The sequence below is a fragment of the Pangasianodon hypophthalmus genome, chromosome 28, assembly GCF_027358585.1.
Source record: "Pangasianodon hypophthalmus isolate fPanHyp1 chromosome 28, fPanHyp1.pri, whole genome shotgun sequence".
NCBI classification, from domain to species: Eukaryota; Metazoa; Chordata; class Actinopteri; order Siluriformes; family Pangasiidae; genus Pangasianodon; species Pangasianodon hypophthalmus.
The window spans coordinates 6,879,134-6,906,957 of record NC_069737.1 but is presented as its reverse complement, the minus strand read 5'-3'; the positions used below and the strand labels follow the sequence as shown (position 1 = coordinate 6,906,957).

General features: G+C 42.1%; 1 protein-coding gene across 2 annotated transcripts; it reads left to right on the top strand.

Annotated features, from left to right (window-relative positions):
- Positions 1-27,824, top strand: lcorl (ligand dependent nuclear receptor corepressor-like). 2 transcript variants are annotated; one of them, XM_053231175.1, is made up of 8 exons: positions 1-268; positions 3,522-3,590; positions 4,190-4,285; positions 4,610-4,724; positions 8,306-8,497; positions 8,709-8,778; positions 18,977-23,100; positions 25,237-27,824. In XM_053231175.1, exons 2-8 carry the CDS (start codon positions 3,549-3,551, stop codon positions 25,248-25,250), a joined length of 4,653 nt encoding a protein of 1,550 aa, XP_053087150.1. In that variant the 5' UTR covers positions 1-268; positions 3,522-3,548; the 3' UTR covers positions 25,251-27,824. The 2 variants fall into 2 exon arrangements, with proteins under 2 accessions (XP_053087150.1, XP_053087149.1); XM_053231174.1 differs by having other exon boundaries at positions 4-268; positions 3,522-3,587; positions 4,206-4,285.

Genomic DNA, 27,824 nt, shown 5'->3' with positions numbered 1-27,824 from the left:
AGAGAGAGAGAGAGAGATAGGGAGGGAGTTCCGGTGTTTTACTGCACTGATCCGGTTCCGCTCCTCCCGCGGTGTTGACGCGTGTCAATCTTTGGGGCGCGGGGAAGGCGCGTGACGTCGCGCGACGTCAGGCTCGGTAGAAGGGGGGAGCGGGGCGCGCGGACGGGCGGAATGGCGACGCGGTGCTGCAGCGCGAGATGTTCGGCGGAACGGAAAGGGTTCCGGCGCGAGCTCGACTCCTGGCGGCACAAACTCATTCACTGCGTCGGTAAGAGGAAAACTAAATAAATAAATAAATAAACAAACAATAGTATGTATATGTAAATATTAAAAAAAAAAAACACCGCGTCTTTATAAAAAGGGCAGAGAAGCGGCGTTGCGGCGGACGGAGAATTACAGCGGCGGCGGCTTAATGTGTGTTTTTTTCCCCTTAATGAGCTCGCGCGCTAACATGCTAACACGCTAACGCGCTTAGCTAACAGTTTCCGAAGATCACAAATAACGGCTAACCGTAACCTTAAACCGTAACATGACATTAAATCATATTATAACAGAAATACAGTTTGAGTGAAGCGACCTATAATAAATACTAAAGCTATAACGCTTAAACGTGTTGTTATTACAGCGTTATAATGGTTTAATAACAACAGAGGCGGCTAAAGAGAGCGAGAGAGAGAGAGCTAATGCTAGCATGGAGCTGGCTAACAAATAAAGGCCGCAGCTAGCTCAGGGGTTTTGTGCTAGCTAACTAGCATAACCGATAATTAGTTTTTTTAGCATAGCTGATAGCATAGATTGTTAGGATTAGCATTAGTTAGCATTAGCAAAACCCGGCTGTCCAGTGCTGGCTCCATTTTCTTTTGTCTCTCGGCTTTTGATCTTTTGATTCGTGTCCTGAACAAATTATATTTAAATAATTTTAAATGATCAAAATTTCAGTAACAATTCCTCACAGTTATGAATTAGTTCTGAATTTGAGGTGTTTTCAGACATGAACAGAGTGACAGGGTTGTAAATAAATTTGACTGCTCTTTTTTTCTTTATCGGTAACGATAGCGTTATTACAGCAGGCTAAATGCTAACTGCCTTAACAGCGGTTTATGGTTTAATAATATATAATTATTTACAAAAAAAATCGACATTAATCTAAATCTTTATACACCGCGCTCATGTGTGTGTTTATATCTGAAAGACAGAACTGCATAAACGCCGTCTTATGTTATTTATGTTATTATGATGCTCTGTTCATGTTCATTTTAATTTTCTTTATATTAAAAAAATCTACACATATCGTAAAATATTATATATTACTTGTAATACATTAATGCACTGTTTACTGCAGGCCTCTCTGTGTTTTCTATGGATGTTACGGCTTGAAATTTGATATCCAAGTCTAAAAATATCTTCCCTTTTTTTTTTTTTTTTTAAACTTAGTATCACGGTGTCACGATATTAATTAGCCATTTAATGCTGTGACACACAAGTCTGTGCTGTAAATAACAGAAAAAAATGTCTTATTAAGAAATCTTTGTGCAAATGTGCTTTTGTATGTATAAAAAACAAAAGGAAACAAAAACCTTTCTTAGAAAGACATTTTTGAAAATGAGACTTTTTCATAAAATCTCTTATGTTGTTATTTTTCACATCGTTGTCGTTGTTGTTACAAGCTGATGAGAGAGAGAGAGGATGTGAGGAAAGGTGTGCCAAAAATAATTCAGACTAGCGCATAAAAAATAGATAGCTGTTTGGTTTATTTCTTCTCAGCAGTGTCGTGTTCTTCTGTATTTTTTGATAGCCGTCATGTACGATAAAGTTAGGAGGTTGCTACGAGGTTACGCGAAAGAGACTAGAACCACCGGATGGAGTGGAAAAAAAAAAAACAATATGTAGACACATTTGAATGGTTATTTTGTAAAAAAAAAAAAAAAAGACCGCAATGGGGTAACTGTCCGGTCTTGACACCGTGACTAGGTGTGAAATCGTAATAACCCCAGTATTTACAGTTTAATAAAGTAGATTTATATTTTATATAAATTTATATTTTAAGTTACTTACTATATGTACAGTATAACGTGTTTACCCCCAACCATTACATTTAAAATCATTTTTTTAAAAAGTCTGTGGAAAAATTAATTGTTTAGCGAGTGTGCAGGTTTTTTGTGTAGTTTTCCGTAAATCATTTTTAATCCCTATTCGGATTGGATTAGTTTATCAGGAGGACGTCCATAATGCGTTTTTTTTTTTTTTTTTTTTTTTTTTTTTTTTTTTTTTTTTTTAAGACTTCTCCTCAGTGATAAAACTCTCACATCCAGACAGAATTAAAATGACCACAGGAGGAGCACGTTTCTAGCGGGTTATATTTTCTACAAACCTTTGAGTCACGCGGTCACATGATCACTTTTAGTTCACAACACGGCGGTCAAAAAGGCGCTGAAGTAGAAGAGACGCTGTTATTTCAGTTTGGGCTGAACGAAAATTACAGCAACAATTTGAAAATACAATAAAACAATGATTACAAAGTAAGCCTCTGCAAAAAAAATTAAATACTAAAATTTTCAGACAACCACTAAGTTTGGTGAATACCAGGACGTAATATTGCCTGTAATTTTCTCAGAGGAGGATGAAAAAAAAACACGGACATGGCCCGGTGAAATTACTCCACGACCCCGTGTAAATTTAATCCCGTCCAAATAGGGCTTAAGAACATCTCTACACATTTACACTCATGTTAGTTAGTGCTAAAAATACTCCCAACTATTTAACACTTTGTTTTATGCCTAAAAACGAGACAAGATAACTTGCGCATGGTAATGTGAAACAGCACAAAGAATTCATCCGTGCCACTTGCAAAGCACACAGGCTGTTTAATCTTTTTACATTGGCTATTTTTCAATGGACTTGCTTACAGATTTGGTGTTTATTTAAAAACACAGAGGCTTACATGGCAACCTGAAAAAGTCCTTTGGTGTTTTTGTTTTTTGTGCAACATGATGCCTGGATGCGTTCTTATTTTTATGAAAGTACTGAGAACATTTCTGGTTGAGATGAGAAAAAAAAAAAAAAAAAAGAAAAAGAAACAAAGTTGCATCAACTGCAACCATATATAATCATATTCATCCATCATGGGGTAGTTACCCATTAAAATCATTCTTTTGAGTACAAAGGTACTTCAGCACATATGTAACACACACACGCACACACAAAACACTGACGAACAGACCTGCCGATAATGTGAAACTCAATAACACCATGATAATGATGGACACTCCTCATTTACTGATGTTGTCTGTGTCGTAGTGGATGGTTTTTCTTTTTCTATTTTGATTCCTGGCCGTAATTGTTACTGTGGTTACACTTAGCTAGCTAATTGACAGAGGGCATGTGTAGCTTGCTTGTTAGTGCTGGGTAATATCTTAATACAGGGTTTTTTTTTTTTTTACCCAAATGGTATCTAGGAGGGGATGTCATTTTTATTTTTCCTTCTATTTTATTATACCCTTGTGTATGTGTGTGTGTTTCAGGGTTTGAAAGTATACTGGAAGGAATCTATGGGCCGAGGCTGTTGCAAGATCTCAGCATATTCGACAGTGAGTTATTCTTTACATATTTTATGTTACATACATGCATTACACACAAGAACTCTCTTTATTCTAATTTGTTTTTTTTTAATGCTCTCATCTACTTCCTTTCGGTTCCATTTCCTGTGCTCCTCTTAAAGGCTGTTCATTGACTCGAATAAAGTTCATTAGATGAAGAATTAAGATTGTAGACCTAAGCAACACTTAAAGAACTTGTATCACTGTAGTTTGATGCTGTTTCTTTTAAATATCACACACAGCTGTTTATAGGTGTAAACCGTAGCACTTGATTTGATGTGTTTCTCCGATTCTGCCGTCTGTACATAAAAGCTGGAGCCATTCTGCTCTCCCCTACTAACGAATTAGCGGTCAGACTTTTGTTTTTGAGTGCCGAACAATCTTCTTCCTGTTACACCCTCCTGCTCTTGTGCTGCAAATGACCTATGTGGTGCAGACTTCTGAGTTTTTTTTTTTTTTTAAACTGCAAATTGACAAGGGCGCTAACATGTTACTGAAACACAGCAGTGGTTTTCGAACAAATTGCAATTCTGCTCAGGGAGAAGAGTCTTTCCTTGCTATTTTTAACATCTGCGAGTGTGCCTCTGTGGGTGTGTGTTTGCTTCTCAGATTGTGAGCCTGAAGCAACTGCTGATTGGTCAACAGATGCGTGCTGCTCCTTCTGTAACTTACAGTTCGAAAAAATCAGTGTAAGTGTGAAGTAAATGTCACAGTGTTAATTCAGTGAAAACATTGGTGTTCAGTGTGTGTATTACTGTATTATCATTAACGCAGTGTCTAATCTCTGATGGAGAAATCCTTATGTGACTGCTCCAGATTAGCTGTTACCTTTCTGAAGACTCTAAAAAGTGTCTCTTTTAATTCTCCAAAGATCTACCCTTGGAAATAACTTAAACCTCATCCATAAATATTCCTCAGTGTGCATGTATATCACACTGATATGTTTAATTGTTTGTTTTAACAACAGTTTTATTTAGTTTATTGAATACTGTCTCTGTCTGTTCTTGGAACAGGACCGCTTGCCTGACTCGCCCCCCCATGCCGAAACCCCCCCTCAGGGCATCAACACCTCAGACACACTCCAGTGCCAAGCAGACCAATTTCTGCATGCAGTCTTACACAAGAAAGGTAATAGACACTATCTCACACACTCGCACCCCTCAGGCTTCAGCTTTATGATACATGATCACTGCGAGAGCTGTATACCTCACAATGGACAATTGGTTGCTTGCTAGATTTCAGGCTCGGGTACAGATGATGCAGAGGGAATGACTAATTTGAAAAATTGACAAAAATAATATAGCACATACTGACTGTTGCAATGTAATGTCTAACTGATTATCGGCACATGCGTAATCCTCACGCGATGAAGCGGAATGTCCCTCTGAACAGCTCTTGTTGATTGTTGAAAGTGAAAAATCTATGCCTGTCACAAAGGGAGAGAGAATGGGGAAGGGGGACATCTCAGGGTGAATGTGATTAATAACAAATGCAAAACTTTTCAGTGGAGAAAAACTGCAGAACCACTTGGCGCAAAGCTAAGAGCAGGTTATTACTGGCCATATCTAGACACAACATGGAATAAGCTTGAATGTGACTGCCATCTCTCACTCTTCTCGTCTGGAGCTTGACATAAAAATAACTTGAGTTGCTTGAGTTGTCATGGTGATGAAATAATAATATCTAAATGCCCTTGATGTCACAGACTCTTGGCTCAAGACTAGCTATTTTTCCAGTGTTGCAGCTGAATCAATTTTGTTGCCTAAGGACTGCCTCTTCTGCAGTGGGAATACACGAAACAGTTCGAGATAAGGCAGGATCTCCAAAACCATCACAGGCACCTTGTCACAGGCTCAGAGCTTAATGACTTAGTGAATGGGGGCCCCCACACAGCACAAGCCTGTGTCCTTCTGAACCCTAGACAGAGTCACACCCAGAGTTCAAGCAGTAAAGGGTGTGGGACCACAAGGAGTTGATGCAGTAACGGAACCGAGGTCCACTCGTGGCCTGAGACGGGGGCGAGGACACAGAGATAGGCGTAGGGGTCAGGACTGTAAACAGATCAAAAGGTCTCCAGACCTCGCTAGGGCTCAAGACTCCCATTCATTTAGAGATTTACACAAAATCTAGGGCATTATCAGTGTCTGACACTGGGGAATGATCACCAACTGAAACCAGGACCTGTGAGTTACCCTGGAGAAGGACCGGGACTAGTGATTAAACGTGGGGGAGGTCCCGGGCCTTTCCCAAGGTCACTCACGTGTCCTGGTCCTTCTCCAGGGTAACTCGCAGGTCCTGGGGAAGAAGCAGTACCTGTGAGTGACCCTAAAGTGGCACTGAAGTAAGACAGGCCCGGGACCTGTGAGTGACAGTGGGGAAGGACCAGTAACAGTGAGGGATCTTCTAGTGATACCGAAGAAGGACTGGGATCTGTGAGTGACCCAGAGGAAGGACTGGTACCTGTATGTATGAGAAGGACCCGGACTTTTGAGTGACCCTGTGGAAGGTACGGGATCCGTGAGCAAACTGGGCAAGGACCGGGACCTGTAAGGTGCCCTGAAGTGACACTGAAGAAGGACCAGGGCCTGTGAGTGACCCAGAGGAGGGCCCGGGAGCTGCGAGTCACACTGGAGAAAGATTGGGACTTGTGAGTAACCTTGGAAGGACCAGGGTCTGTGAGTGGCCCTGGGGAAGGACCAGGACATGTGAGTGACCCTGGAGAAGAACAGGGGCCTGTGAGTGACCCTGATGAAGCACCAGGACTTGTGAGTGACCCTGGCAAAAGATCAGTTTTTGTGAGTGACCCAGCATAAGGTCCAGGACCTGTGAGTGACCCTGGAGAAGGACCAGGACCTGTGAGTGACAATGGGGAAGGACTCTGTTCTGTGAGTGAGCTTCGGAGTCCTAGGGAGACACTGGGGAAGGACCAGGCATCTGTGAATGACCTTGGGGAAAGATCAGGTCTTTTGAGAGACCCTGGGAAAGGTCCAAGACCTGTCTGCAAATAATACTGGAGAGGGTGTGTGAGTGACACCTGCCGAAGGACCATTGCCCATGAGTGACAACAGGGAGGGATCAGGGCCTGTGAGTGACACTATGGGAGGAAGCAGAACCTGTGTGTGACCCTGGAAAGAAACTACATTCCTAATCACAGTTAGGTAGAAAAAGAGCCAGGGGATCACGTTTAGGGAAAGATTCAGGGGCTCAACCTGACAGAGATCAAAGGGAAAACACTGGAAAAGGATCCGTAGCCAGAGCTGAGACAGACATAGCATCAAGACATCAAGGCTGCCAAAGGAGCAGAGCCAAGAACAGGAATAGAGACAGAGCTTTAGTTCCAGAATGAAATTTACAGTACTAAAGTACTGGGCAATTTTGCGCGAACTATTTCCCGGTACCATTTAAAGGGTTGCATTCGCACCGACTGGGCACTAGGAGGTGACGTAAGCCGGTCGACAGCGACGTCATTTGTGCGCGGCGTTCAACAACGGAAACAAAGAAGAACAACGTAAACAGCCGGAGAATGGAGGACGCTGTGATCGGAGCTGTGTTTTTGTTGTGTCTCGCGTCCATCTATCGCTGTTCTCCATACTTGCGAAATAAGTTGACACTACAGTATGTTTACACAGCGTTTTAAATCATGGCGGGTGAGGGCGTTTTCGTACGCTTTTGGCCAATCATTGTCAACTTGCATCACGGATAGTACCAGTTGTGCTGGTTAGACCCTGCTCCGGAGTAGGAGCTAATTTGGTTCTCGAAAAAGGCAGTCGGTACTAAAATCACACCCAGCTCCGGAGGTGCGAAAACGCCAAAGAGTGGGTAGTTCCACAATTAGTTCAGGTACTATGAAAAGGTTGCCGCGGTGCAAAAGGCACTAATGTAACTAGCTGGAGTAGATTTAAGGCCAAGAGACAGAAAGTGAGCAAGGAGCAGGACCAGAACAGCAAGTGGTCTAAGAGCCAGAGCAGAGATACAGGCATGGATAAGAACAGAAACAGCAGCAGCAACCAGTGGAGGCATGGTGAGAGCTAGAACCAGGCTAACACTGAAGCTATTATTTAAGTAGAAGCTGGATGGGCTTGTGGCACCACATGAGAAGTTAAGTCTACAACCACATGGCTGGGAGGCAAGGCTAGATTTAGAGGACACACATCCCAGTTAATGGTAGTTCTTGGATAGCCACTGGGTCACTGCACAGCATAGGATAGCTACACCATAGTGAACAAGGAGGCAGGCATCTCAGAGGATACAAATACACAAGATGCATATTTGGATTACATTATTTATGTTTGGTTAGCTAGTCTCTGTACCTCCCGAACAAATTCCAGGCTGGCTGAAATAAGTCAGAATCCATTGGCCTTTTGGTCAACAACTCATGAAAATTGAAAATTAAAACTAATGGGGAGGGAAAAAAAATAAAAAATTAGGGCTCCTCCACTGCCAGTTGGGTTCTGGCAGGAGCATGAGCACCAGCACAACATAAAAGTAAATTAATAGCATTTGTCAAGGTCTTAAACTAAATGAGTGAGATCTTAAGGTTTGTTTTTCCACAGTCCTGAACACAATGCAGTTAAAAAGGAGCGACACCTCTCAACTTTTTTGATCTTGGGCGCCTTCCGATGGGCATGTAGGGCATGACAGTGATATTTCATTGTTTACAGGAATTGTTAATGGGTATGTTAATCGGTATACCATACTATATTACCCAGAATTCCCTGAGAGCTGCGACCCCATTATTCCGTTGGCTGCGCAGGAGTTGATGAGGAAGATGATTCGCCAGTTCGCCGTTGAATATGCGCATAAAATTCAAACAGCCGAAAACCAGAATGCTGTCACACAAACAGAGCCAGATGGACCACTGGACTTGACACTCAGCCGCAACACACAGTGTGCACAGCAAGGTGACTAACACACACATATTAAAAGGAGATAAAATAACAGTCTGTGTTTTGAAAAGAACACACTTTTATTTTGTGTTTATTTTGTATCTTGAACGGTTTGAACAGTATGTCTGTCCATTTATTCAACTGCACACGCACATTAGTGCTTGTTGTTTGGGATCTTATTAAATCAGAGCCTGTGTGTCTTAATGATGTCCTCTTGTCTCAGCAGACGGCGTTCTCGACCTCTCAAAGAAAAACACACCGTCTCTGAACACGCTCGCGCAACAAAGACTATCAGGGTGAGTGAGTTAATACTAATAGATGTTGTTTGACTGTTTGTGTGCGTGTGTGCGTGCCCGTGCGTGCGTGAGTGTCCAAGTTCTCTGATTGTCTTTAATGTTGTGAACATTTTTTGAGCTCTTTAAACTGAGTGTGTGTTAATCAGGTGTGTGTTAATGCGGAGAGTGTTGTGTTGCACTGAAGGGTTGACTCTTTTCTCACTTGTTGGACGGTAACGTCACGTGTGTGTGTCAGGGCTTCAAAGGGCTGCACAGCCAAAAGTTATCGCTTTATTTCCGTTTACTCGTTATAATTTTCAGACTAAAGATAAACAGGAACCAAACTCACACGCAAACATAAAACACACACAGACGCAAACATACAAACACATGAACACAGGTCCACACACATATTGAACGGCCCAAAGTGAGGCTGTGTGTTAAACACACAAATAAGAAGCGAGTGATGTTACCAAAGACAAGGCGGTAAAGGAGTGGACCCTGAGTGCTTCCTGTCGTTCGTCAGCTCACTCGTGCGTTTCTCGTCCTCCCACCCACCAGGAGACCAATCAGAGACGAGCGTCTGGGCCGCAGCACTCAGTTTGCTGACGGTTTGCTCTCTAAAGCCGTGAAGGATGTTCGCTCTGGTGCGCTGGACCTTCACAAAGCTGCCATACTATACGGAATACCTCAGAACACACTACGCCTCCACGCGGATCACACACACTCCGGCGCTGCGCCTCTCGCGCTCGCCAACCACAACGGAGTGACACCGTCCCGCGCAGCTCTGCACACAGGTGAGACCAAAACGGCAACGTCCTGGACTCGGGCCCGGTCTGACCAGTCAGAACGCGGTAAACCGTCGGCGGAGAGTGCAGCGGCAGCATCGCTCCTTCACCGGCTGGTGTGTGAGCTGAGAGAACGTGGTGAAGCATGTAACACTCCGGCAGGGGGCTCTGCGCTGCTCCGCATCCCTCAGGTGCGTCCGGGCGTAACGACTCCGCCCTCTGACCTCAGCGGCCTTGTTGACGCCGTTTACCTCAACAGCAAGACCTCAGATCGTGTCAAGATCCTCCTCCCCAAACACAGCGACTGTAGCTCCACTCTCGAGTCCCGTCCACTGCAGGGGGATGTTCCCCCGCCGTGTGTGTGTGCCAGGAGCGCGGGTGGGAGCGCGAGTGCAGACGAATGTGTGGAGGAGAGCGAGCGGCGCGACAAACAGCCGCGTAAGAAGCGTGGGCGTTACCGCCAGTACGACCATGACATCCTGGAGGAGGCTATAGCCATGGTAATGGGTGGGAAGATGACGGTGTCAAAGGCGCAGAGTGTGTATGGCGTGCCGCACAGCACACTCGAGTACAAAGTGAAGGAGCGTATGGGGACACTGAAGACTCCGCCCAAAAAGAAGCTCCGCCCACCAGAACCAGGAACCTCAGGGACAACGCTGAACGCCTCGAAACGGTTTTAAACCTCAGTACTGCGATTAACCTCACTACTGCCTGCACACACACACACACCTCATTCACTCACACACAAACAAACATATACACACAAACGCCTCGTACAAGCTAAACCGTCAGGAACTCTAATGACGTAAACTTGAATATACATATTATTTACACATTACACACACACGCACACGCCTTTATTCAGGGTTTCACTGTGCAGATCTGTAAGATATAAATTGTTCTATTTAAACTGCAAAGCACTGTTCAGTTAGAACTGAAGGATTCATTCAGGTCTGATTTTTAGGGAAGCTAATCTGCTAATGCTTATTGACATGGCGTTAACACCTGCACAGTGATAGGTGTTAATCGCTCAGAGATTGTATTTAATTATGTAAATTATTTATTTCCCCAAAACCAAGCTCTTTACCACAGTGTGTGTATTTGCTGTTCAGGAAAAACTTGGGGAAAGTAACACACATTTTTAGTGTAACACACGCTCAGTGTAACATGCACTTAATTTAGTGTAACACACTCAAGGTAGTGTAACACTCTTTTTAATGTAACAAACAGTTTATTGTAACACAGTTTAGTGTAATACACACAGTTTAGTGTAATACACACAGTTTAGTGTAATACACACAGTTTAGTGTAATACACACAGTTTAGTGTAATACACACAGTTTAGTGCAACACACATGGTTTAGTGTAACATACACACAGTTTACCGTAACACACACTCAGTGTAGTGTAACACACAAAATAGTGCAACACACTCAGTGTAACATACTCATTTTAGTGTAACACTGTTTAGTCTAGCACTGTTTAGTGTAACACAAAGTTTAGTGTAACACACACACACAGTTTAGTGTAAGACACAAATTAGTGTAACATACACTTAGTTTAGTGAAACACAACATTCAGTAGAACACACAATTTAGTGTGACACGCTGTTTAGCGTAACACAATTTTGTATAACACACTAATTTAAGGGTAATACACTCAGGTTGGTGTAACAAACTAATTTAACAATCAGTTTACCGTAACACCTTGGGGGAAATGTGTATGGTGTATAATACTCAATTTAAGGACGTGTGTGTGTGTGTGTGTGTGGGTGTGTGTGTGTATTGCATAAAACACATTTAGTGTAACACAATTTAGGGAGGTAAGCAAATTGTGTGTAACACACATTTAGTCTAGTGCAACACACTTTTATGATATGTAAAATTCAGATGTAGTGAAAAGTGTGTGTATTGCATGTAACAGCCAGTTAAGTAAAACGCAGACTCGGTTTAGTTTAACGCACACTCAGTTTCAAGAGGTGCGTGTATTGTGTGTAACACAGTTTTGGGAGAGGTATGTGTAATGTGTGTGACACACGCTCAGTTTAGCGAGATGTGTGTATTGCCTGTAGTGGTGAAAGTGGAAGAATCACATTTGGTGATCATTAACACGGTTAATTTATTTCAAATAATAAGTGATGTCATCAGTAGCGATGCATCAGGTGAGTTATTATTTATGATTAGATAGATGCAGATGAAGCTGTTTGTGTTAATGATGCTGCGTTAATTCCTTTAACAATGAGCATTTAGGCATAAGTTTTTTGTTTTTTTTTATTATTATTTTTTTTATTTTTTACTTAACTCTGTTAGGTGTGAATCAGATTGCTCTGTGTGCGTGTGTGATTTTTTTTTAATAGGTTAATATTAATTTTAGCACTGAACATCGCCGGAAGACCTCACTAGTACAATAACCGCCGCAGTAAAACCTCGCTGAGATAATTAACACTGCAGTAAAATCATACTGGGATAATTATCCCCCCAATTGTCGCACTGACAATTAACACCACCTTAAAACCTCACTGGGACAATGAACACCACCTTAAAACCTCACTGGGACAATGAACACCACTGTAAAACCTCACTTGTATAATTTTCATCACTGTAGACCCTTGCTGGGACAACTGTAGAACCTAATCGGGATAATTAACACCTATGTAAACCCTTTGAAAAATTAACACCACTGTAATAACTTCACATAAGACAGTTGTAAACATTGCCGGGATCATTAACACCATTGTAAAACCTCAGTGACATAATTAACACCACCAGAAAAACCTCTCTGTAATAATGATCTCATTGTAAAACCTCAGTGGGATCATTAACATCACCGTAAAACCTCATCCGGACAATTAACACCACCGTAAATCCTCTCTGGGAATATAAACACCACTCTAAATCCTCAATGGAAAAATTAACACCTCCGTAAAACCTCACTCTGACTATTAACATCACTGTAAGCATCGCAGTGATAATTAACACCACTGTAAAAACACACATTGGATAATTAACACCATTGTAAAACTTTGCTGGGATCATTAACACCTCCATAAAAAACCTCAGTCAGATCATTAACACCACCTTAAAACCACCATAAACCTCACTCAGATAATTAACACCACTGTAAAACCTCACTGAGACAGCTAACATCATTGTGTTAACTGTGATGTTTAACACAGCAACAAAACTTTACTGAGATAAGCACTTCATTAAAACATCAGAAAGATTGCAGTAAAAGTAGTGATACATTTAACACTGCATTAAAACCTATGAGTTAGTTAACACTGCAGTACAAATCTTAGCAAAGCTAATTAATACTGCAGTAAACACCTCAATCGCATAATTAACACTGCAGTCAATGCTAAGAGAGATAATTAACACTGCACTGGAATAGTTCACACTGCATTAAACCCCTCTCATTGGGACAGTGAACACTGCAGTCAATGCTGAGATATAATTAACACTGCATTGGGATAGTTTACACTGCAGTTAAAAGCATGTTGGCACAATTAACACTGTAGTAAACACCTCATTTGGACAATTAACACTGCAGTAAGCACATCACCGGAACAATTAACACCGAAATAAAAATCTCACTTGGATAGTTAACACTGTATCAATACTTATAGAGATAAGTAAATGCCATAAATCCTCACTTAGATAATTAACACTGCAGTAAACACCTCATTTGGATAGTTAACACTGTAGTCAATACTGATATAGATCATTAAAATGCTGCAAATCTGCACTTAGATAATTAACACTGCAGTTAAAGTGTACAGAGATCCATTACAATGCAGTAACCCCTTACTGGGAGAATAAACGCCGCAGTAAACCTCACCGAGATAAATAATGCTCCAAGTTAAACCTCATGTAATTAACGCTGCTGAGTTTAATGTTCATGTTGATGTGATTGTGATTTTCTGCTGTAACCAAATGAACCGTTCAGGGCGACCTCACTCCGCACAACGCTGCTGTACTGACGTCTGTAACACACCACTTAAAGTGTGTGCGTGTGTGTGTGTGTGTGTGTGTGTGTGTGTGTTTTATTCAGGGCTAATCTGCAGCGCTGCTCTCGTGTCTGATGTGTCTTTATTATTAGTTATTTTGTTCTCAAAGATAGCATTCATGTATTTAACACTGTAACATACATACTATACAAACACACACACACACACACACACACACTTCACACGCTTGACTGTGGTGTGTTCACTGCATGAACATTTATACTAATTTTATTAAAAGTTTTAACTGAAGTTGTGAAATACTTGAGGGATGAGATTCGGTTGCACTTTACACACACACACACACACATCTGTGTTTAATGCTAAACAGTTTAAAGTGCAGCCGCAAAAATGAAATGTGAATTTTGTGATTCAGGAATGCGCTGTTAATGACATGTTAATGACGTGTTAGTGTTTGTGTTTGTGAGAATCGTGTGTTTACGTTATTTATAAAGAAAGCCGCTCGGTTTCTGCCATGTAAACTGAATGTTATGACATCAGTGCCTGTTATTAACGCTTCATCTCAAACGAACAGCTTTATAAGTGTGAATTAACACTACGTATGGGTGTTAATGTTGTCGGGACAGGCACTGCGTTAAGAGCAGATGATCTTTATTTGTGATTTTATCTGTAAATTGATTTCTCTCTCCATCATTAACATGCTTGATTTTCATTATTGTGTTTAATCAGCGGGTGTGTGCCGATAATCGGTTATATGATACTGATATATATATATCGTGATAATATTGTTATCACGGGTTCAACTCAGCGATTGGCTGCCCAAGATGGGACGTTGGCATAAGGATGGCAGATTTTCCTGTCCTTCTCAATCCCATAATTCCTTTGGTGAAGCCAAAATCAATTCAGGGCTGAGTGTCACCATTATAAAGGCGATAATATCGTAAATCGTAAAAACATCAGGCTTTTAATCGCGATCTTTAACTAAATGAAGTATCGGCAACGTCCTTAAATCTGGTTTCGAATAATCAGAAATGTTATTTCAGTCTGTGCTTTAAAATCCTTTTTATTTCATGTTTATATTCTCTTTTATATTTTGACTCGGCTTTTTAATGTGTTAATGATTTTTAATTTTTCTGTTTTTGGACCACATTAATGTAAACGTCGTTTCAGTAACGATGAATTCAGGTAAAGAAACCAAATTTGATTCTTGAGTTTGGTTCATGTAGCCATAAAAAGTAAAATCCTCAGGGTGAGAGAGTACAGAGACCAGAGTTAATAATAAACCTGCCCGCTTCATTTTTGTGAATAATTTATTAATAATTTAATTTCACTGTTGTGTATTAATTTAATCTTAGTGTAATGTAAAAACTTTGATTTTAGGATAGTGCATTAATTTAATTTTAAGGTTTGTAATTTAATAATTTTTTTTTTTTTTTTTTACACTCAGGGCTTGAAATTAACCCACCGTTAAATTGTCATGCAAAAAAAAAAAAAAAAAGTGTCCTGGCCACAGCACAAACTCCGTCTCTAGTTCTCATGATGACTGAAATGAAGTGTTATTACTAATATTACTATATGTTGTTGTATTTATTCTTTCTCTGCAGTGAAGCTGTTTTTGAGAATTCTTATATACTTTTATATCCTGAATCACAGAATATTTCCGGAATATTCCAGTGTTTTTCTACATCTACATGTGTGATTACAGGCAAGAATTTTGACACATTTCTCAATATTGAGTAAACAGAATGAAGGCTGTTGGTCTTAGGTTGTTTTCACGCTTTCGTTTTTTTGTTTTCTCCGAGTCAGGCCGTTTGAGCCCCAAGTTCATTACGATTATTGAAGTGTGAACGCTGTTTTTAAATCTGGGCACTCCCAGAAAATCCGAAACCCGGTCCTCTTAAAAACAGTGGTTTTGGGGTTTGTGTCAACCAAACCAAGACAAGGTCCACATCAGGTGTGGAAGCTTGCGGAGTAATATGATTGATTCAACTTGTCACATCATTTCCTGCTTCTACTTTTGTAATGTCGGGGAAGGACGTATTATGGTTATTAATATATAAAACCAGGCTTTCACAGCACTGCAGCAGTGTAATCAGCTCAGCTCTGTGATGCGAGAACAGCTCCGTGTTTGCTCGATGACGTGCCCTACATCCAAAAAGCGTTCTTCTTTGCCACTTGAGTGTTGGCACCAGGGGAAAATAATAAAAACAGCAAACAGATGAATATTGTGCCGACCATTTTGCAAACCTGTAAGCACAAAAGCCACGGCTGAGAAAGCTTTCTATGTAAACGCAAACCTGTGGTTATGAGCCCAGAATCAGTCGAGTGTGAAAACACATTTGGAGTGAATTTTTACTAAACAGGTATTCAGGGGAAACGTGTCAAAATTCTTGTCAGCAGAAATCACACGTAGACTACAGACACCAATAGAGATTACAGACACTGGATGGAAAACACCGGAATTTTGCTCTTTTTAAACTCCATCGTATTCGTCTCACGCTGCTGTGCCACTCATTCGGTCATGTTCGATGTTTTCTGTTCTGCAGCAAAGTTACATAGAGCATTAAAGACACATGGAACACACTGGAACCGTCGTTTCTCGCCAGCAGCAGTAAAGGTCGAGTTCTGTGTTTAGATGGCTGCTGCCGAGAGTCACTGTTACCATCACGTTAATTTCGAGCCCTGCAATGTCAGTGACTTTAATTTTTAGTGTGATCCGTCACAGCGCTTTCATTAAACAGAACAGAATAAAAGTAGTGATGACTCGGTTTTAGTACTTGGAAACAAAACTGCAGTCGCATGATGAAATGATGGTTATGTGATGTTTAAATCAGGATGTGCGTTAACACTGCGTGTGGCGGCGTGGTGTTAGCGCGGTGCGGGGTGTAATCGGGTTTTTTTTTTTCTGCACTTCGATTTGATTCAGATTTTCCTCTTTAAATGTTTGTGTATTATTTCTGTGTTAATCAGGACAAGACTTTACTGTGTTGAGCTTTAGTGTGTTTGAATTTGTGTTGAAGCACTTCATTGTTTTTAAATGTGAACCGTGTTCTGCATGCTTTTATTCTAGCTCTTTATAAAGTTATATTTCTCTAATTGTGATGATTAATTATTAATTGCATTATTATTATTATTATTATTATTATTATTATTAATCAGAGAAGGGCTTTTTGCTCAGCGAGTCCACTGAACACTCCCGAATCTTTAACATTTAATTTATAAAGCTGATAAATAATTCTTATTGATGTTAATGTGTAATGCTCGCTTTGATTTTAAAAATCGTTTTAAAAAACAGTCTTTTCAAAAATGCTATGACAATAAAGTGCATTAAAATCTTTGTGTATCTTTATGTGCTGGTTAATTAATTAATTAATTATGAAATGTAATTAGCATCCTCACATAACTCTCTCACACAATCACACAACTCTGATTCTCAAAGCGAGTTTGTGACACAGTTTAATAACTGAGACCAGTTTTATTATTCATTTCTCCTGCCTGTATTTTGATGCTTCTCCAGTTCCATTGTTTTTCTGAGGTTGCTATGGTGATGTGCATGTTGTATCAAAAGTAAATAATAAAATAACAAATAATGAAAAATATATTTAATATAAAAGATCCAAGAATTCTGAATAGACAAGGTTACACAAATCCTCACGCTGTGGTGTTTCATGTCGGTTTCCATCCTTGCTTTAATCCTGTTATTATTAACTATTATGGTAATAATTTATCATATGTGTTGGGTCTTGTATGACAGTCAAGTTTGCAGCTCCATACTGCAGTATTTATCTTAACTCTTACAGCATTAACACTCAAAACACCAGAATTGCATAACTGCTAGAACAACCATAGCCATCATTTTTACCCTTTCATTTTTACATGCTTATTTGTATTATAATACAGATGATCAAAATAAACGACTACTGTGCTTAGATAGGATGCAGGAAATGTAAGAAATGTCAGAATGACATTAAAAAACCTAGTTAGACAACATGCAATTTTAACATTGTATATTTCTGTAAGTAAAATTTGAATTTAAATTAATTACTTGCATTTAAAGCAAACAATAATATAACCTAAATGTAAGATTCTCCTTTCACACTAGCAAAAGCTCCATGGAACACACACCGAGTGACTAAATGCACACTTAAGAGTTAGAACAGTTAAACTGTCCATGACAGGAAATTAAATTATTTTACTGCTTAAAAGTAAATTAGATTATCTTAAAAAACTGAAATGAAATGCGTACAGTGTAACTCGTCACTATGGGGTAAACTACATGTCACGTGCAGCTGGATCACTCGGCCAAAACAGGTAACCTTTACAGTTCAGAAGCTATTTGTCCAGTTTTGCTAGAAAGGTAAACCAGATGAAGCAAACAGACTACAGGGCCGGATAAATGATAAATCCTTTAGCTGGCCCACTGGGAAAAAGGATGCTCTAATGTGCCTGATCAGTCTCATGTTCGGTTGAAAATCTTACCTAACCTAAGGTAATAAAGTATACCCTGTAAATTAGACAGTTAAGTACATGAATACAGACGACAACAAGTTTATAAATTATTGTATGTTACTGTATGAATGTATCGATTTTACAGTTATTGGTCTATAACACGAGACCATTTTGGAACCTTGGTTAAAAAAAAAAAAAAAAAAATTAACTGCTAAAATGGCTGTTTTTAAAACCACCTCTGCAACATAAACCTGCACGTTTTTACAGTATGTATTACAAATAAGAGTGTTGTACAAAATACAATGATTTTTTTCCCCCCATTTTTGTTCCATTACTAATGTGTTATTTGAATAATTTTCAGTGGAACTGTGATAAAGTTTCTTTCTTCTTCTTCAGCATAAGATTATTATTGATATAAACTTTAATAACACCTCTACCCCTCCTCTACCATACAATTATCTAATCAGCCATGACGAGATAATTGCATGTATGTGCAGGGGTACGGGTGTGGCTGTGAGTGTATACGGTTGACTGGAAAAGACTTTCAATAAATCTGTGACCAATTCAAAATTCTATCACCACAACCTCTTTTCTAACACACCTACTTGAAATTAATTATTGGCTACACCACTGGTAATTAATAATTAGCAGTCCAGTGTTCGGAAAGGACAGACCACAGCCTGTCCTCTTTTTTTTTTTCCCCTATTATCTCATACTTACAAGGTTAAGGTTATGTATTTGCATGGTTAAAGTTTACCTAGAAGCTTTTAATGTGCATAAAGTCTGACTGTGGTTGACTTGTTACAGTTCAAGTAGCCTAAATGGTGCAAAGGAATAGAAAAAAAAAATATTTTTTTAAAAATTACAAGAAATATGTGTGATTTGAGACAAAGCGATTGTCACGTTTTGGAAAATATGTTGGATTTGTGCTGCTGTAATGTGAACATGGAGAAAATAGAGAAACTCTTGCTACCCAGTCTGAGTGATGAGTAATGATGTGTCCCTCATTTACCTGTAGTTGTTTGGAGACAAAGGAGGAAGAGTGCAGGACAAAGGAGAGAGAAGAGGGACAGGAGCGGAGAGGTACGGCGCTGGAGGAAGTGATGACATCACTTTGTGCTCACCACAGAGTCCTGCTGTTGCGCATTCTGGAGGAAATGACATCATTCCCGCCAAAGGACGAGCGTGGGGCGGTGGCAACTCAGAGGGACGTGCGTGGGACAGCAGGGACTCCGAGGAGCGAGCGCGGTGGTCACTGCTGTCACACTGATGAATCGCTGTGCGTGTTGAGTAGCTGTATTGCGGCCGGGTGCGTGTGCCCGTGCAGACTTGGTGTGTGTGCACTGCATTCCGTGTGTCTGTGTATGAATAGTTGTAGCGGCTTCTCCTGTCGGAGCATCACGCTCGGATGTGCCGGCTGCTGCGCTCGCTCTCGGATACTGGTGTGCCAGCACACACACAGCAGTGACATCACAAACGGGAGAGTCACACACTCGCGCTGCCACAGTCCATCCCCTCCCCCATTGTCTCCTCCTCCGCTGTCCCCGAAACCACAGGACGCCGAGAACAGTCGTGATCCTGATATGCCCACGCTGAACACACACACCCTAAATACACAGCCTCCTCCTCTCCTTCCTCACAACACACACACTGATCAAACACTGACACCCGAGACACACACCAAGCCTGAACACTTTATAGACTTAATGGACAAGTTCACTGACAGACTGATGGAAGCGTCAGAGCGAGAGTGGAACGTGCACACGCACACGGGTGACAGTGAGAAAGTGTGTGACGACACACACCTGACCGAGATCATCACCACTGTCTTACACAGAAGCAGTGAGAGAGACTATAACCTGAAGGAGCTCTTCGAGCAACACCTCGCCTCTGAGAAACGATCCCCTCAGACGCGCTCACAGAGGCGACAAGAAGTGATGCAGGCCATCAGCAGGTCACACGACCAACCCGCAACACGCAGGCAGAGCCTACAGATCAAACGCGACCTTGCACGACTTGAACCCGATATTTCTAGGAAGAAGAAGAGGAAGACACAACTGATTACCCATAGCACACACAATGAGAGCCCAGACACGCCCATCTCACCCGCCCAGAGCCCAGACACGCCCATCTCACCCGCTCAGAGCCCAGACACGCCCATCTCACTCGCCCAGAGCCCAGACACTCCCATCTCACTCGCCCAGAGCCCAGACACGCCCATCTCACTCGCCCAGAGCCCAGACACGCCCATCTCACCCGCCCAGAGCCCAGACACGCCCATCTCCCCCGATCAGAGCCCAGACACGCCCATCTCACCTGCCCAGAGCCCAGACACGCCCATCTCACTCGCCCAGAGCCCAGACACGCCCATCTCACCCGCCCAGAGCCCAGACACGCCCATCTCACCCGCTCAGAGCCCAGACACGCCCATCTCACCCGCCCAGAGCCCAGACACTCCCAACTCACACGCCCAGAGCCCAGACACGCCCATCTCACTCGCCCAGAGCCCAGACACGCCCAACTCTCAAACGCAGAGCCCAGATACGACCACGTTACACACTCAAAGACAAGATATGCCCAGTGCATATAGTAACGTATCAGAGACCTGTACAGAGAAAGCAGAACCCTGCGGCACTTTAAGGTCACGGCGGAATATTGTCCGTCCTCAACACTTGTCTTCATATGTCACCGAGCCAAGGAAGATGTTTTACGCTGCCTGTCGCTCTGCTAAAACTAACAGCACCCCCACACATGGCACTGACACGACTGAACCCCCGCCCAGTGCTGTGATAGAACAACTCAAAACTCCACCTGTTTCACCTAACAAGAGAATAGTCTGTAAGAAGGAGAACAGTGGACAGTCTCATGCTGAACGTCGGCTAAGAGTAAAGACACGCCGTTCTGAAGACGTAACACGATCCCCAAGTCCTGCTATAGTTGACTCTACAGACACTGACGATGTTAAGTACGTCAGTCCCATAAAACTCATGCTGGTGTCAGCTATTAAAGATGAAGATGGTGTTAAGTACACACTCAGAGCTGCACAACCACACAATGATGAAGAATCGTTCGATCCGTGTGTGGAGGAATCGTGGGCAGGAAACACAATCAAAGAACAGGCCAAGGAGGAAACCATACAGACAGTGAGCAACGAGTCATTTGAAAAGCTCTCTACAGAAGAGTCTACTAACACAGAGGGTCTGAGCGACTGTGTAAACATCATTAATGAGACCGAACCAACTATTAAGAGGCGCCCTGGGCGGCCCAAAAAGTTAAAAGCGCCAATGGAGAAAGCAGTGAAGCGTCCGATCGGCCGACCACGGAAATCCAAACCAGTGGACACAAATGCTGTTCCCAGCGAGAACACCGAAAAACAAAGAGCGGAAGATGTGTCGAGTGGAGAGGACGGCAATAAAAACCTGAAGATCACTATTACGTATGGGAGGCGGAAAGCACGGAGGATGGTGTGTGAAGGACAGGTTCCCACAGAACAAAGCAAAGGCAATGGAGCTTTAACACAAAGCAGTAATGCAGAAGAGAATGCACAGTCTACACAGGCACAAGTCAGCATGAATAAAGATCAGTTTAGCCTAGTAATGCCTGTGGAGGACCGGAAAAGTCTCACACATTCAATCATGTGTCCAAAGCAGAGTGAAGGAGCAGGAACGAGGAGACCAGGACGACCAGCTAAGGTCAAAATCTCAGGGATTTCCGTTACTGTTACCACGGTTTCACCACGGCAGCGCAAAATCCACATGAAGCGAGACGTGAGAGAACCAGCGATACAGCGACGGGCACTGATGACTGAACTGGAACCGAATGAAGAGCCAGAGACAATCACTGAGGAAACGCAAAACTCTGTTAGACACTCAGTCAGAGAAAGAAAACCTTCCGTCCATCTGATGCGGTGTGTCGCTATGTCACGTTCTAATACACCAACACCCAGAACACGCAAACTGCTGCTGAACAAAGCTAATGAACCACAGCAGGAGACAAAACAACATGAACCTAAAGATGCTAATGACACCAAGACTAGGCCAAACACTTCTCCACAGGATGCCGTCCATTTTTCAGCAGTGTCGGTTGAGTCCCTCTTTGATGCAAATCTGCAATGGTGGCCAACGTCAGCGTCACCTGAGACGTTAAAGGAAGAGATGGACAAGCGGCTCAAATTGATGAAAGACACGTGGGTTTCAGACACGTCAGATGTAACCACAACAGATGAGGATAACGGCTCTGCTCCAAGTTCGTCCGCAGTGAGGATGCTGTTTGAGCGAGACTGCAGCATGGAGACTATTTGCTCCTGGTTCATGCAGACAACCGAGACTCAGTCTCTTGCCATCGTAAAGAAGGCCAACAACCGAAACCCATGTGAGGTTTTTCAGTACAGCTCAGTCCAGGCGAGTGATAGACCAAATGTATGCTCAAGTCCTCAGGCAGAGCGGCTCAGGAAGTGCGTCAAGAAATTCGCTACAGTTGTCCCTAAAAGTCCGACGAAGCTCCGGCGAGCACAAGCGAAGGTCTGTGGCACACAAAATTGTTTCACCAAGCAACATATATTCAGCACGACAAACAATGATACTGAGAAATCACAGCAGTGCGGAGCGTGGCGCCTTTATAGAACTGCGCTGGATCGAGCAAGATCACGATTCAAATCCAGGACTAAGAACACCGACGTAGAGTACAAGAGCCTTAACGAGCAGGAGGAGAGCGGAATTCAGTCTGTGAGTGTGTCTGAACACGGTCTACTGAACATAGTACAGAGTCAGTCTCGCAGGACATCAGCTCAGCAAAAGCAGGTCACTGCTAACGCCTGGAGTGCGCACACACTGAGGGAGTGCAAAGTATTTCTGAGGAAATTAAACTCCGCCAACACACGCTCACTGTCTGAGGAGTCCAACGACTGTACAGTGAGGTTCAGTGTATCGCCTGCTGGAGGTGGGTCAGTGCAACATCGGGAGCAAGGGGTCAGAAAGAGCATTAAACTGAAGAAGATGAGTAACTCGGGCATCTCCACACGGCAGCGGAGTAAGGTAAACAGGAAGCGCAGACACTCCTGCACAAATGTGTTGCCCTCTTCACCGAAACGGCAGCGCAGCAGCAGAGGAGTGATGGCAGCCAAGTGGTCCGACTTTATACTCGGTGAGTGTTTTACACCCCACATGACTGTTAGCGTTTTTTAACTATAATATATGGTACTATTGTGCGACACCGCTGCGTCACACACACATCTTTACACCTTACTCAGTCCATTACACTGCTTACGTTACATCACATCACACTACTGGATCACACTGATGATGATATGCTGCATCTCTGCACTTTGTCACACCACTGCATCACTCCACTGACTCTAAGCCATTACACCACTGCATCACTCCACTGACTCTAAGCCATTACACCACTGACTCTAAGCCATTACACCACTGCATCACTCCACTGACTCTAAGCCATTACACCACTGCATCACACCACTGACTCTACACCATCACACCACTGCATCACTCCACTGACTCTACACCATCACACCACTGCATCACTCCACTGACTCTAAGCCATTACACCACTGCATCACTCCACTGACTCTAAGCCATTACACCACTGCATCACTCCACTGACTCTAAGCCATTACACCACTGCATCACACCACTGACTCTACACCATCACACCACTGCATCACTCCACTGACTCTAAGCCATTACACCACTGCATCACTCCACTGACTCTAAGCCATTACACCACTGCATCACTCCACTGACTCTAAGCCATTACACCACTGCATCACTCCACTGACTCTACACCATCACACCACTGACTCTAAGCCATTACACCACTGCATCACTCCACTGACTCTACACCATCACACCACTGACTCTAAGCCATTACACCACTGCATCACTCCACTGACTCTACACCATCACACCACTGACTCTAAGCCATTACACCACTGCATCACTCCACTGACTCTAAGCCATTACACCACTGACTCTAAGCCATCACACCACTGTATCACTCCACTGACTCTAAGCCATCACACCACTGCATCACTCCACTGACTCTAAGCCGTCACACCACTGCATCACTCCACTGACTCTAAGCCATTACACCACTGCATCACTCCACTGACTCTACACCATCACACCACTGCATCACTCCACTGACTCTAAGCCATTACACCACTGCATCACTCCACTGACTCTAAGCCATCACACCACTGCATCACTCCACTGACTCTAAGCCATCACACCACTGCATCACTCCACTGACTCTACACCATCACACCACTGCATCACTCCACTGACTCTAAGCCATTACACCACTGCATCACTCCACTGACTCTAAGCCATTACACCACTGCATCACTCCACTGACTCTAAGCCATTACACCACTGCATCACTCCACTGACTCTACACCATCACACCACTGCATCACTCCACTGACTCTAAGCCATTACACCACTGTATCACTCCACTGACTCTACACCATTACACCACTGGATCTCAAAACTGCATCACTCCACTGACTCTAAGCCATTACACCACTGCATCACTCCACTGACTCTACACCATTATACCACTGGATCACTCCTCTGACTCTACACTGTCACACCACTGCATTATACCACAGCATCACTTTGACTCTTCACCTTCACACCACTGCATCACTCCACTGACTCTAAGCCATCACACCACTGGATCTCACCCCTGACTCTACACCATTACACCACTGGATCACTCCTCCTACTCTACACCATTACACCACTGGATCACTCCTCCTACTCTACAATGTCACACCACTGCATCACACCACTGCATCACACCACTGCATCACACCACTGCATCACTCCACTGACTCTAAGCCATCACACCACTGGATCACTCCACTGACTCTACAACATTACACCGCTGGATCACTCCTCTGACTCTACACCATTATACCACCCACTGCATCACTCCACTGACTCTACACCATTACGCCACTGGATCACTCCTGACTCTACACTGTCACACCACTGCATTATACCACTGCATCAGTCTACCGACTACACCGTCACACCACTGCATCATTCCGCTGACTCTACACTGTTACACCACTGCATCACTTCACTGACTACACTATCACACCACTGGTAGGAAATTAACAACAGTCCCAAGTTCCATTAATTCCAATTTCTGATTTCTGAATATGGTGGGAAAAAGTCCATGAACATCTTTCTGTGAAACTGTGTCTGTGTGTCCTGCTCTGTTACACACTTCTGTGACGTCTCTGTCTCACAGGTCCAGCCAGATAGCAGCGTTGTTCCTCACACACTCGGTGCCTTTAAAAATGATGAGCCGGGGAAACAAGAAGTGTTACAACACGCACACAAAACCCGGCAAGCATCACGTAGCAACAAACTTTATGAAACTTGCACTATTTTACTGCATTATTTCTTTATTTTCTCTTTATATCTGAGAGACGCTGTGTTGGAGTTGTTTTTTAAATGTGTTTTTATTGTTTGTTCAGAAGAGCGAGTGCACTCGATGTGATCTCTAAACGTATGTAAACGAGTTCGAGCCAGCACACTGATGTGTTTAATCTGTGTTTATCATTTAACACCTGATACACTGCACTCTCAGAAAGAAAATTGCATTTATCAATCTATTGTTCAGAACGAAACAATATTTAATTTTCATGTTGCACTTACCTTTAATTTTATTATATAAAATTAGATTCTAAGCATTATTCTCCAGTTTCATGTCCTACAGGCTTTATTCTTCGAGAAAAACACACTCTCTCAAAAATAATAAGGGCCCTTAGACCACCTTATGCTGCTTTCTGAATAGGAGAAACTTCATTTCTTCCCAAACATGCTGCCTACCTAGAGAGTGAAATGCAGAGGGAGGATCGTGAAAGATCCACGCTAACAAAATCCACAGTGTGTGAATATTGTGCAACAGTGTGAGCTCAAAATGATTGAATTCTGATTCTCAGGGAAATGATTCGGTGCAACATAAAATCTTCAGTTTAGTCATGATTTGATTAGATTCTTTTTATTAACACTAAGACGCTTAGACTTGATTGGAAGAGCTTTAACATAATTGTCAAACATTTGCAATAATCATCTGTATTTTTACCTTTGAGAAATTTTGGCCAAAAAATTATCTTGGATCTCATTATATCTGTTTACAGAATTACAAAATTGATGCAGCTGATGCATCTTCACCTTAAGACCAATGTAGTTTTACACCCCTTGTTTTGTGATATATTGTGTAAATGATCATCAGTACATGCCTAATTATATATTTTACTGTGAGTAACATTGGACTCTGGTGGAAACTGATTACAAAATCTACCAGTAGTCTTTTCTGCATGTGTGTGTGTGTGTGTGTGTGTGTGTGTGTGTGTGTATAGGTGGACTCTTAAAGCATTAAAATGTGTATGTTGTGTTGCACTACAAGTAGGTAAATGTTACCTTCTTTATTATTTTATATAAACATAGACACACACACAGAGTGGTGAGGTTGATGGTTTCTCTGAGCAACAGCGCACCTTCCTAAAATATTTCCAAACGTCAAATGCGTTGATTGTCGGCTTTGCAATACATCACAATATTTAACACACAGTCTATCAGTGCCTCTGAATTTCATTAAGGCAGGCAGCATGTTTGAGGCCCTGAGATAAATTTCAATTAAACTCCATGTTTCAGTGTACAAAATCTAAAGTCTGCAGGGAACGCTTAATTATTATTTTTTCTTAAACAAATCTGAAGTCCCGTAATTCCGGCGTGTTTAAAATTTAATTTAAACACTGCTAATAAAAAATTTAAAATCATGACATGAGCGTCTAATATTGGCACATGCCCAACTTTTCCATGCCATATTGAAGCTTTTTTGTGTGTAGCTTCTACCTCCTCAGTTTTACTGCTAAAAATGATAAAGTACTTTCAGTTTTCAAATTTCTCATTTCTCTTGCATTACAACAATCCGTTGATACCTGCGTTTAAAGTTCTACACCAGGGTTTCACCACTTAATCTCTGTCCACTGCCTCTGTATTGTCTTTTTCCACAGACAAGAACTTCTCTGCACTGAGAAAACGTCAGTTGTTGAATTCCGTCTAAAAACGTTTAATATTTTGTCTATATTTTTACCTTTACATTCTAACAATAAAGCATGACGATGAGGCAGACAAGAGAAAGCAATGCCAAAACTGTTCTTATGGAGTTTCGTCCAAATTTCTGACCCTGGAGCAATACAGTACAAAAGTAGTTCCGGTTATTTGCACTTTTGTATTGTCCATGTGCCATCAGACTCTCATAACTACACTGCTAACACCACAGATATTTCTAAATACAAGGAAAAATTCTTGTCTCAATGAACACAGAAGATAGATATCAAAGTTAAATGTCTCGATGGCTGTTCTTACTTATAGATGAAACAATTTTTTGTGTAAAACTGTCCGAGTTCATTATTTAAAGCAGAGGAATCCCCTTGATCTTGATGAAGTGAACTGCACTAGTTTATCTCCCCTAGCCTCTTAGTGCACTAGTGTGTTAAACGCCTTTAAAAACGTGTGAATGTGTTTCTGTGATTCGAAGGCTTTTACGTCAAACTGTAAGCATTAAGCGAGGGGAGGGATTTCCTTTTTCATAGCTGTATGGTTGTGTTGGTGTTTCGTAAAATAAAAAAATCATTTGAGGTTTTTTTGTTTGTTTTTTTGTTTATTTTGAAGGGATTGTTGGTTACAGTGAGAGCTGAAAGTATCCACATGGTGCTAAACACTGTACAGAGATATAAATATACACACTTTATCTTTTCTAATGTGATTTGAACATGTAACAGAATGTCCTGTCACTAGACCAATAAAGGTGCTTCCTTTAAAAAA